At 39.9% G+C, this 12,505-nt stretch overlaps 1 protein-coding gene across 1 annotated transcript; it reads right to left on the bottom strand.

The window, feature by feature from the left end:
- Positions 1-6,757: 6,757 nt before the first annotated feature.
- On the bottom strand, positions 6,758-8,480 carry LOC146865721 (uncharacterized). The gene has a single exon (XM_085640189.1). The coding sequence runs from the start codon at positions 8,478-8,480 to the stop codon at positions 7,281-7,283; it is 1,200 nt and encodes a 399-aa protein (XP_085496315.1). The 3' UTR covers positions 6,758-7,280.
- Positions 8,481-12,505: the final 4,025 nt, after the last annotated feature.

Below are 12,505 nucleotides of genomic sequence, written 5' to 3'. Positions count from 1 at the left end.
ATATCTTCCTGAATCCCTGATATCCTCCAAGCAAGAAGGTTCATCTTCCCTTCTAAGACTAAAGGATGTTCTTCTCCGTCTGGACCCAGAAGTAGGCCTAGGGATGACGGGATCAGCCGAGTAAAGTCCACTGCTAACTCCATCACCCCAGGAAACCACACCTGGGATTTTCAAAAAGGAGTTATCAGAATGATTGAGCAAGGTTCGAGTCTGACCTTCCACAATATTCTTTGAATCATTGAGAAGGGGGGAAAGGCGTAAGCTTTGATCCCTTCTCAAGTTTGGATAAAGGCATCTACTCCTGAGGCATACGGGTCCGGCCTCCAACTGAAGTATCTCTCCACTTGGTGAGTCAATCTGCTGGCAAACAGATCTAATTGTATTGGACCCCAAATCTTTTGGATTAGAGAAAAGATTTCTGGATTCAATTTCCAGCCGCTTGAATCGTGAAGGAAACAAGAATTCCAATCTGCCCTCACATTTTGTGATCTGGGGATGAATTCTGCTCTCAAGGTGATCTTTTGATTCCAACAAAAATACCATATTCGTTTGGCAATATCTGATAGATTTTTGGATCTCGCTCCACCAAGGCGATTGATATAAGAGACAGCTTAGAAGTTGTCTAAACGGATTAGGGTATTTGAGTTCTCTAGGTGCTCTTTGAAGCTCATAAGAGCATTCAGAGCTGCTAGCATTTCTAGAGAATTTATGTGAAGAGATTGTTCTTCTATGGACCATCTCCCTCCTGTCTCTAAATTGTTTAGGCGAGCACCCCAACCGCGGTTGCTCGCATCTGATTCTAACGTAAAATCTGGAACATTCCCGAAAATAGCTTTTCCGTTCCAGGATTGCAGATTTTTCAACCACCAGTAAAGATCCTCTCTTGCGTCTTCCGAAAGAGGTAGGGAGTCTTCGTACCAAAGGCCCTTCCTCAGGCCCAGTGCTTTTAGTCTTTGTAGACCCCTGTAATGAAGAGGACCTGGTGAGATAGCTTGAATAGAGGAGGAAAGGAGTCCTAAAACTCTGGCCAGATCTTTTAATCGGATATAATCTTTGGAAAGGATAAGGGAAACCTGTTTTTTTATTTTGGTAACCTTGTGGGGAAGGATTAAGTTTGAGTGAATAGTGTTTACATTGAAACCCAGGAATTCTAGTTCTTGTGAGGGGGTCAGAATAGATTTCTCCATGTTTATAATGAAGCCCAGGTCTCGAAGGAGGTCCATAGTAATTTTTAAATGTTTCATAGTTTCTAACTTGTCTTGGGACATGATGAGGATATCGTCTAGATAGATTATTAGACAATTCCCTCTTTCTCTGAGATGGCTGACTACTGGACGTAGGACCTTGGTGAAGCACCAAGGGGCTGATGATAGTCCAAAGGAAAGACACTGGAATTGGTAAATAGTCCCTTTCCAAGTAAAGCAAAGGTATTTGCGATAGTCCTTGTCCATGGGTATGGTAAAATAGGCATCTTTCAGGTCCAATTTTACCAGCCAATCTCTTGTTTGCAAGATGTCCCTTAAAAGATGGATACCCTCCATCTTGAAGTGTCTGTATGTTAAAAATTGGTTTAGATATTTGAGATTTATGACGGGACGCCAACCCTTGTCCTTCGTTTTTTACAAGGAAAATAGTACTTAGGAAACTCTTTGATATTTCTGAAAGAGGAATTTTTATAATAGCTCCTTTGTCTAACATTTGGCAAATTTCCATTTCTATTAATTTTTAGTTCTCCTTGTCTAGAGAAATCTCGTTTGGAATCTTTTTTTGGAAGGGTTCTAGGTCAAAGTCTATCTTGAAGCCACTCACAGTTTCTATAACCCATGGATCTTTGGTGATTTTGAACCAACTCTTTACAAAATGTTTCGGTCTCCCTGCCACTTGGGAGGGGAAGGAGGGCTTCAGACTTTCCTTGGAAATTTTGGTTGGAGAAATTTGATCTTCCACCACGGGCTCTAGAACCCCTTCCTCTCTGGGGGTAGAAGTTTGAGCGGGAGCCTCTGTAAGGGCGAGTCTCTCTCGTCTCATGTGGATAAAACTGGGACCTGAAGTAGCCTCGGCTGACAGCTTGTCCCCTTCTGCCAGCCCTTCCAAAAAGTGGTCGTCCACCAAAGACTCTTCGTATGTTAGATTGAGCTTTACTAAAGGCGTTAAAGCGGGCCACGTATTTACCCAACGATTTAACAAAATTATCTCCGAATAACATGCCTTTGGTATTGCACATGTCTTCTTTAGCGGATAGGTCCGCGAGTTTAGGATTCATTCTAAGGAGGACCGCCTTTCTCCGTTCAGTAATGAGATTGGCGTTGCCAATTAGACATATTGCGTATTGAGCCCATCCTCGTAATATGACAGAATCTATCGGGGAATTATTAGACCTGGCCTGTTCACTCATGTCCAAAATTTTGGATAGAGGTCCCATTACGTCGAGGAGCTTGTCTTGTGCTTGTTTAAGGCATTTTTCAATTCCTTTTCTAGGATCCCTTCCTGATTTGAAAAGGAAGGTGATTAATTCTGGGTCAAGGTTGGGTGTGCTGCAGATCTTATCCTCCGTGGAGGGTCAGGGCATTCGTTTCAGAGTAAATTGCGAGTATTTGTATCAAGAGGTTTTCTCACCCATTGTGAGAAGTATTTACCTACGTGCTCCACCATTCAGTGCTGCGAGGGTGATGAATGGTTGTAGGATTAAACATTTCTTCTCCAAGGGGATCTTTAATATTGAGAGAAGAAGTGGCGGGGTGATCTAAATCCTCATCGAGGTCCTCGAGTGTATCTTTAGGATCAAAAATGAATTTGTCCAAGTCCTCGTAGTCTGTTGTTTGATTATAAAAATCATTGTAGTAACCATTTGTCCCGTCGAGGGTACCGCTTTCTATAATGCCGCTATGGGCACCCCTTCTCTCAGCCCCAAGGAATTAGGGTCTCTCTATTGTGCTGCTATGAGCACCAAATTATTTTGTAGCGCGGGGGCTACCAAATCTCATTGCATTGTTGAATGCTTCAGAAATATGTTTCTTTTTCTGTGTAGCCTTACCCCTTTTTTGAACTCCAGAGGTGGAGGGGGAGTCCCCATCGGAGAGGGAAAAATAGATCTCCTCGGGAGGGGAAGAACTTTTTCTCTTATAAAGAGCAGCATCTACTGCTTCTCTGATTGAAGATTTTAATTCTTCTCCAATAAATTCTTGAGGTTGTCATCCAATGTTTCCAAAGAGGAGTGTTGGGTAACGTTGCTATCAGATTCCATACTAATATAAATATATATATTCTTATAATGATAAAAAATCTCTTAATGATTCAATACCCAAATGTATGCAGGGTTAAACAGTTTAAATAAATCAAATCAATTGTTAGATGGCTTATTGATGTTATATGGCTTACCAACAGACTATTTGTTGAGGATGGAGTTTCTCTTGATAATTCAGCAAGCGATTAAAATGCCAACTAACGAGTAAAATGCCCTTTAAAAAATCTCTGAGAGCTTTTTGGTTAAGCTTAGTGAATAAACAAATATCCACTAGATGGCAGTCTTTCTTAGATATTCTTATCGTTGAGAAAACGGGTCGGTAAAGGTTTCCGTTATGCTCAGAAAGCGAGCGTAACTATGGAAACCATCCCGACCGGTATTAAGGCGGAAGCAGCGCGAGGGTGATCATGGCACGTTCCCTGCATCTCTCTAGCTTGTCGCTAGGAGACGCAGGGAAAGGGTGAGAATGGCCATGCTTGTATTGTAAATAAACAAGGATCGCGGAGGGCGCGAACCTTGCGAGCATTAACAATTTAATTGAAAAGGGGAAAGATAACCTCCTTCGTGAGCGCGATCGCGAACCTTGCGAGCATTAACAATTTAATTCAAGAGGAGAAAAAATAACCTTAGCGCGATCGAAAGGGGCGTTCAACCTGGGAAAAAATAATTATGGTGAAAAAGAAACGATCATTAATACTAAAATGAAATTGATTAAAGGGGGCTAGACCTGCCATAAATTGGTAGAAGTACTGAAAGTAAAGTATATATTTAAATATAGTTGATGCATAGAAGTCAAAATTTAAGTAAATTGACAATAATATTATGATAAATATAGATAAATCTATTCAATCCAAGGCAAACGTGAGTAACAAGTATAAAGGTACTTAGCTGTGTCAGGACAGCGAACAAAAGAGGATGATTGGAGCCAGGACAGTCTACTTGTCATGTTGCTAATGTTCTATTTATTGTGATGTAATAACATTCCTTAAAGGGCTGCATGTTTGGGCAGCAAATAAAAGTATTTGCATAATGATAGCCTCCGGTCTTGTAATGAAATCGAGGTTAGTTAGCAGTATTTTTATCTTCTTAGGTACTCCGGCTGTGAAAATATTCAGAGTGCTCCCTGAAATACGGTCAAGCCCGTCCTGGTTTTGAGGGACAAGGATGAGAGCCGATGATGAAAAATGCCACTACTAGAGTGGGTGAGGGCCCAACAAAATAAAAAATTCTTAATTTTTTTCGATATTAGCAGGGTATTTTTGAGAGGTAAACCTCTACTTAAGGCAGGGGATACTCACGTGTCTTTTCCAATTTTGGGGAGTGCCTGGGCTGTTGCTTCTTGGGCATATAAGGACGCAGGTTGCAGCCCATCTCTGTAGAGTGGGTGTGTTGCAGTGTCCTTGCCCTTGTCCATAGTCTTTCTGGCAGGTGCTTCACCTCTTAGATTGCAGGCTGACCTGCTGAAAGTTGCTTGATCTACACAGAGAGAACACATAGAGCTCCTCTCACTCCATTTACTTTTATGTGAATCTAAATCAGACACTTACACCCTATGGCACAACCTTCAGGACTATGTACATCTTGGTGACACCCTACTTCTCATTTGTTCTCGTACTATTTCATACACACCTCCTAGATTCAGGGGAAATGTAGCATGTTGTTATGGTAGACTACATGTATTTAACCAGGATAAGTAAGTAGGGAGTTTACCCAGTGGGATGAAGAAGCAAAAGCCTCTACTCCAAGAACATATATCAGCATATTTGTATGGCTAATGCACTTTTTAAATATTTTTAACACTTCACTATTCAAAAGATACAGAAAGGCCTACTAACTAAGAAGAAAACACCTTCAGTGGATGGAGAGCCATGTACCAGTGCAACATTCCAAGATGACATCATAGGGATCTTATGTATAAATATACTTAACAGTGGATATGCTATGAGGACCTGCACATCGTAAGGTATGCACTGTAATGCAATAGATTATTATTAACAGTTGTATTGGGTGCTAGCAAATCACCACATACTCATCCACCTAGAGTAATAGTCATCTCAAAGAATACAGAATTCCCAAGATGTTACAATTTGTCAAACAGGCAATGCAGCACACCACAAAAGTAACATACACCCCAAAAGCCAATCTTATTTCCGGGTGTAGTCCGTTAATTGTAAATATTATTCAAAGCACACAATCAATATCCGTTCTTGATATCACTGGATATTTATTCGGTAGTAATCATACAGGTGTCCAAATTTTCAGAGCGCAGCCGACGCGCGTTTCGCCCAACGGGCTTTCTCAAGGCTGCATATATACAAAAGAAAAGAAAAACATGGTATCTAATCACCTGTACAAACAGATATATAACCAATATTATCAACTGTACTACGCGTACAAAGCAAAGTCATTATGTTTAATATGCAAACATAATCAAGAAACTGTCGTATAATTTAATACATTCAAAACAGGGCTCCAGGGGAAAGTACCCTCAGAAACAGAGTGCTCCCCTAGAGTGGGCGATTTATAGAAAGATAGGTCCCGAAAGGTTCCCCAGATGGAAAGATCGTGCATGTAAAAAACACCAATGAGTAACTAAATCCTGTATCTTTAAGTTACCCAATTCAATCATGTGCATATCACCAATATAAATATTGAGTGTTAATGGGGGTGCCCATGTTCGATATTAAATCAGCCAAAAAAGGGGGACACGCCCGTGAGGTGCTCCAGGTAAATGTATACGAGGTGATGTGGTCTCACCTTGTACAGTTCAATGTCTCGTTTGTAAATAATATGTGAAATTTGTAAAGTCTGTAAGAAAAAATAATGAACCAGATCTAAGCACTGGTGATAAATTGTCACGATATCTGACACACCGCTTATCAAAACGTTAGGTATTGCTTACCTAATCTTAACAGAATCATCCCGTGTAATTTGTAAAGAGTGTCTTAAATTGGACACTGTCGGCGTTTTCAGCAGTTGTAATAATATTGAAGCAATCAGAAGGACCAGGATCCGTCCCCTCTGAAACAAGTATATTGCACAAACAAGTAATCACTGCCAAGTTCCGTACATATCCTTACCGCAACGAATCAAATGAGCGCGTGTATGTCTTGGATTGGGTATTCAAAACCCAGAAATTAACGTTAAGTCAGCAAGTTACCGTGGCGTCTATAATGTTAATTCATTCGTACATATTTATATTAATTCACGTCCTTTGATTTGCATTATGTGCATCAAAAACGGCCTTTTTTTCATAATATGACACGGTATCGTTCATATAAGCCCAGCGTCTCTAGTGTCTCATGATAGTTCCCAAATAGCATCTGGCCCGGATAAAAGCAACAAAAAAAAAAATAAATAAATATATCTATCCGTCGCCATTACGGTGGCCAAAGTCGCGCTAAGACAGCTCGCATTATACAAAACTCGTCACAACGACAGACCCATGTAACACTCACCTTGCTACTGTAACTCGTTCAATCACAGTGTATGGGCGTTTGGAATCCGTGTGACTCCCGCCATTGTCGGAAATAAACGCGGAGCGTGAGGTCATAAAAATGGAAAGTGGACTACAGAATTAGGTAGTCGAAGTTTACTTTCATGAATTGGCGGCCATATTGGAACGATCCAATATGTATGTTGTAAATAAGTATGTCGTGTATCTAGACATGTCACAAGTCTCCTAATAGGAAAGTAATTGTAAATTATCATAAATAGACTATTTTTCACAGATACAAACCGAAATTTTGTATCCCCAGTGTTGTTAGATAAACCAGAAATCCTAATGTTATGTGATGAATATTTGTAAAATAGAAATAGAAAGGACAGATAGCAGCAGGTCATATGGAATAAGAATCCTGGAGCCACAACATATGTCAAAAATGCTATTCTGTAACGCATGAAGTCCGAGTGGTCTTTTGTTGCATCATTAGTACATGTTAAATTAAGAAACATTAACAGTTGGAATCAGCATCAGTCGAATAATTTCCCAGAACAGACAATCATAGTTATCTCTCATTGTACATCAAACATTAACTTATAAGAATTCAAATAGCTCCTTATCAATGTTAATCCCGTGTTCCACTGCTCTCAGGGAGATGATCCATTTACATTCATTCTGTCTTAAGACACTCACTCTGTTGCCACCTCTCTGATGTGGCAGTATCACCTCAAGGCCATGAAACGTTATCCTGATCAGTTCTGTATGGTTATGTGAGGTATTAAAATGTGAGGCCAACGGATACTGGGTATTATTGTTTCTGATAGCCCTTAAGTGCTCTTGTATCCGTTCCTTAAGTGGTCTGATCGTACTACCTACGTAAATTTTCCCACATATACAAATAATACAGTAAATGACAAATTTCGTATTGCAATTGATAAACCCATTGACTGTATGGGTTTTTTCAGAATTATATTTAAAGGTAGTTGTCCTGTTTAGCGCAAAGGGGCAGACATTACAAGTCCCACATTTAAAAAACCCCTTTGGTTTAGCTGGTAACCATGTCGTTTGATCAGTTTTTGGGATAAAACTGGGGCATAAGGTTTGTCTCAGAGTATTACCCCTAGCAAAAGTGATGTTAGGTCTGGATCCCACCGCCTCCAAAATCTTTTCATCATCTGTCAATAAATGCCAGTGTCTTTTCAGAATTTTAAATATTTCAGAACTGGCATTGGAGTACGGTGTAATGAACCTAATCGTTCTTGTGTCACATGGCCTTTTGTTGGTTTTGGTGCGGCCCTTCAGCAAATCTGTTCTTGTCATGCTGTTTACACTGTTTCGTGCCTTACGGATATCTGATACTTTGTATCCTCTAGCCAAAAATCGTTGTTCAACTGTGTTTAATTCCTGCTCCAATGTTTGTATATCGCTGCAATTTCTTTTTGTGCGGATCATCTCCCCCAAAGGGATTGCTTTAATTTGTGATGGTGGGTGTGCGCTGGTGGCATGCAGGACTGCGTTGCATGCCGTGTCCTTTCTGTATGGACGTGATATTAGTTTATTCTTATCAACTATGATTGTGATGTCAAGAAAATTGATATGTGTGGTGCTTTCTGTTTTGGTGAAAGTTAAGTTAAAGGGATTATTGTTTAGATACTCAAAAAATTCATCTAACATTGCCTTTGTGCCTGACCAAAACATAAGTATGTCGTCTATATAACGGCCTAAGAAAAGGACATTATCCGTTAATAGACTGGGGCCCTTCTTCCAGAGATGATTGAGCTCAAAGTAGCCCATATAGAGATTGGCAAATGAGGGCGAAAATTTTGCCCCCATTGCCACACCTCTAATTTGTCGGTACCAAACATCATTGTGAATAAAAATGTTGTTTTTCAACACCAATTCTGTTAATTCCAGTAACATAACCGTGTGTTCCAGGTATTGTATAGACCTAGATTCCAAAAAATATTGTGCTGCCAGGATTCCCATATCCATAGGTATACTTGTGTAGAGGGAACACACATCCAAAGTGACAAGATAGTGTCCCTCTACCCAGTCCACATCCGAAATCTTGCTTAACACCTCTGTAGTATCTTTTATGAACGATGGTAAGTTAACTACCAATGGTTGTAAATATGAGTCAATATATTCTGAGATACGCTCAGTTGGAGATCCGATTCCCGAGATGATTGGCCTGCCCGGGGGAAAGGGTGCATTTTTATGTATTTTGGGTAAGACGTACATGCACGGTATGGTTGGTGTGTCATTGTAAAGATATTTAAATGCGATATCTGTGATCAAACATTTGTCTTTCCAAAACCGTAACATGTTGCATATAAGTTCTTTGGTGGCATGAAGTGGATTATGATCTAAAAGTTGGTATGTCATATCATCATTTAATTGTCTGGTTATTTCAGCCATGGAGTCAGATTTATTCATGAGTACCACATTACCTCCCTTGTCAGCCTCCCGGATGACAAGGGAGGAGTCATTTTTCAGATTGAACAAAGCCTGTTTTTCCTCCCTTGATATGTTAGTTGGGTGATGTATTCTCTTTAAAAGGTATTTGTCTTCTAATTTGTATAGATCCCTGAAGATATTATGCTGGAATCTATCTATCAAATTATGACTTGGCATTTGTGGTGTAAATCTGGATTTGTGTCTCAGCCCACTGTCCGAGCTGGCAAATGTATCCAAGTCTAGATCCATTGCTACGTCTTGTAGTGATGGGGTCCTGTCACTATCATCAATTGAAAGTAGTAATTGAACATCTCTAATGTCCCTGATTGAAGGTAAATTTTGTGTGAGTAGCGATGTCAGTGGTACTGCCCAGTTGTTGTTTATCTTGAAAGTATTTAAACAGTTTGATCTTTCAAACAAATTTAAAACAACTTACATGCAGCGACGTAAAGTCTGGAACAGTACTGGGACAGAAGCTCAGTCCTTTGCTCAAAATTTTAATTTCATGTTCATTCAGCACATGATCCGAAAGATTCACAACATTCACAATATCCGTGCATGTGGTATTAGCAACATTTATCAATTCTTTTGGTTGCGTGCACTTGATCTCGTGGTCACCCCTGTTCTTTCTTGTCCGCCTGTGACTAGTTTTTCCCCTTCTTGCCTTTTTTGGCCCATATCTTTCCTGTATGACTGCTTGTTCCCTTTCCTGAAACGTTGTAGTTCTAAAAAAAAGGGGTCAGATGTAGCCCCCTCCCCCTGTGTTTGTATGTTCAATGATTCGCTGCTAGTAGCACTGCTGATACTGGACGTGTCTGGGGTACTGGCCGTGTCAGTTGGTCGTGGGGGATGTCCAGAACCAGCCGAATTCACGTCCATTCCAACATTATCAAATTTTTTGGCGAAGGTGTAAACCCTTCCCTGTTTGTAGTCTCTTTCATCCCTCCTGATTTTCTGAGATTTTTTATCTTTTAAGTATAATTGGTGTTTATATAGTACTTCTTTAAGAATTACCAGGTTTTTGTCCCTTACTTCCGGTAAGTTTAATTCTTGTATTTCCTCTTCCAATTTAGTGATCTCTAAAATGATTTTACTGCGTTTGAGTTCAGCATCCTTGATCAAAATCTCCATCATTCCGACCGATGAGTTAGAAAGTAATCTTTCCCATTCTTTGAGATGACCCCTGTCCAGATCTTCGAATGAGGGAAAAATAAGAATTCGGAGACCCCTGGGTACCTGTCCCTTTTCTATGTATTTGCGTAAGATTGTTGCGTCCCACCATCTGGAGAGTTCCTGACGTTTCAACCTCTCTAATCTAATGAATTTTTGTCTCATTCCTTCTTTGCCAGTTGTATTAGTATTAGCTTGACCTGCAATTGTTTCGTTACTAAAGAGATCTTCTAGCAACGCGTCTCTATTATCCTCAAAATTGGCCATTATCAGTTGTCAGAATACAGCACGCAGTGGGTAAATAGTCAATACCCTAGACACAACACAATTCAAAAAATAGTAATCTCACATGTAATGGTAGGTTATATGCAAAACGAGTGCTCGATCAGCAAAATTTGTTGTATAAATATACTTAACAGTGGATATGCTATGAGGACCTGCACATCGGAAGGTATGCACTGTAATGCAATAGATTATTATTAACAGTTGTATTGGGTGCTAGCAAATCACCACATACTCATACGATTCTGTTAAGATTAGGTAAGCAATACCTAACGTTTTGATAAGCGGTGTGTCAGATATCGTGACAATTTATCACCAGTGCTTAGATCTGGTTCATTATTTTTTCTTACAGACTTTACAAATTACACATATTATTTACGAACGAGACATTGAACTGTACAAGGTGAGACCACATCACCTCGTATACATTTACCTGGAGCACCTCACGGGCGTGTCCCCCTTTTTTGGCTGATTTAATATCGAACATGGGCACCCCCATTAACACTCAATATTTATATTGGTGATATGCACATGATTGAATTGGGTAACTTAAAGATACAGGATTTAGTTACTCATTGGTGTTTTTTACATGCACGATCTTTCCATCTGGGGAACCTTTCGGGACCTATCTTTCTATAAATCGCCCACTCTAGGGGAGCACTCTGTTTCTGAGGGTACTTTCCCCTGGAGCCCTGTTTTGAATGTATTAAATTATACAACAGTTTCTTGATTATGTTTGCATATTAAACATAATGACTTTGCTTTGTACGCGTAGTACAGTTGATAATATTGGTTATATATCTGTTTGTACAGGTGATTAGATACCATGTTTTTCTTTTCTTTTGTATATATGCAGCCTTGAGAAAGCCCGTTGGGCGAAACGCGTGTCGGCTGCGCTGTGAAAATTTGGACACCTGTATGATTACTACCGAATAAATATCCAGTGATATCAAGAACGGATATTGATTGTGTGCTTTGAATAATATTTACAATTAACGGACTACACCCGGAAATAAGATTGGCTTTTGGGGTGTATGTTACTTTTGTGGTGTGCTGCATTGCCTGTTTGACAAATCATAGGGATCTTAGCTCAATCCATAAGTCTTCACTATGGCCATGAGAATGGGCTGTTGGGCATCTTGAAGTGGGGTCGCTTTACCGGTGAAAAATTCAAACATAAAGCCCCTAGAATCACAGCTATATTACAATTCTCTACTCATCTCACCTAGAAAGGGTCTCCACTCAATGCTCTTCTTGCGTGAGAATTATTCTGGTTGTTTATGTTTAATTAGTGTCTAACAGCATGTAATGTTCTGAGAAATAGTGACTGCCTCTTCAGAATGATATTTTAACTGGTGGTTGATCCTGAAGCTTATTTTTAGAGTAATTTACACTGCGCTGCTGGCCTTAATGGACTTGTTCTGTGTTGCTACAAAGCAGCTAAACTTATTGTTTTTGTTAATGCTTGCGATATAGCGTTGTGCGCTCTAGTTGAAGAGAAAATAGTGGTTGGAATTTGTAGTAAAAATGGATTGTAGTCACGAGGTAAGTTCAAGTAGAAGTTTATTGGTAAGTTACAAATTAGTTCAAGATGATAGTTGCAAGTTCAAGATCGAGATCCCACCAGGAGCTGCATCTTCGCTGCTCAGCCTACTCCCTCTAACTGTCATTCCACTAGTCCACCAGGCACACCAACATTCCACACAGTCATCACGCATTCCAACATTCCATACACACATACTCATGCATACTGGCTGCGCAGCAGGAAATGTAAGTACAACACATCCTCTTCCCTTGAGAAATCAACAAACTAAAAATAGAACAAGCCTATAAGAGGGTAACACCAATATGCAGAGGGCTTGTTGAAACATTGCATCCAAAAGAATATTTTAGGTGAAGAAAAGATGCAA

This window comes from Triturus cristatus, chromosome 2_1, assembly GCF_964204655.1.
Source record: "Triturus cristatus chromosome 2_1, aTriCri1.1, whole genome shotgun sequence".
In the NCBI taxonomy this organism is placed as follows: domain Eukaryota; kingdom Metazoa; phylum Chordata; class Amphibia; order Caudata; family Salamandridae; genus Triturus; species Triturus cristatus.
Note: the sequence above shows the minus strand (reverse complement) of the source record. Positions and strands in the feature narration are given on the sequence as shown.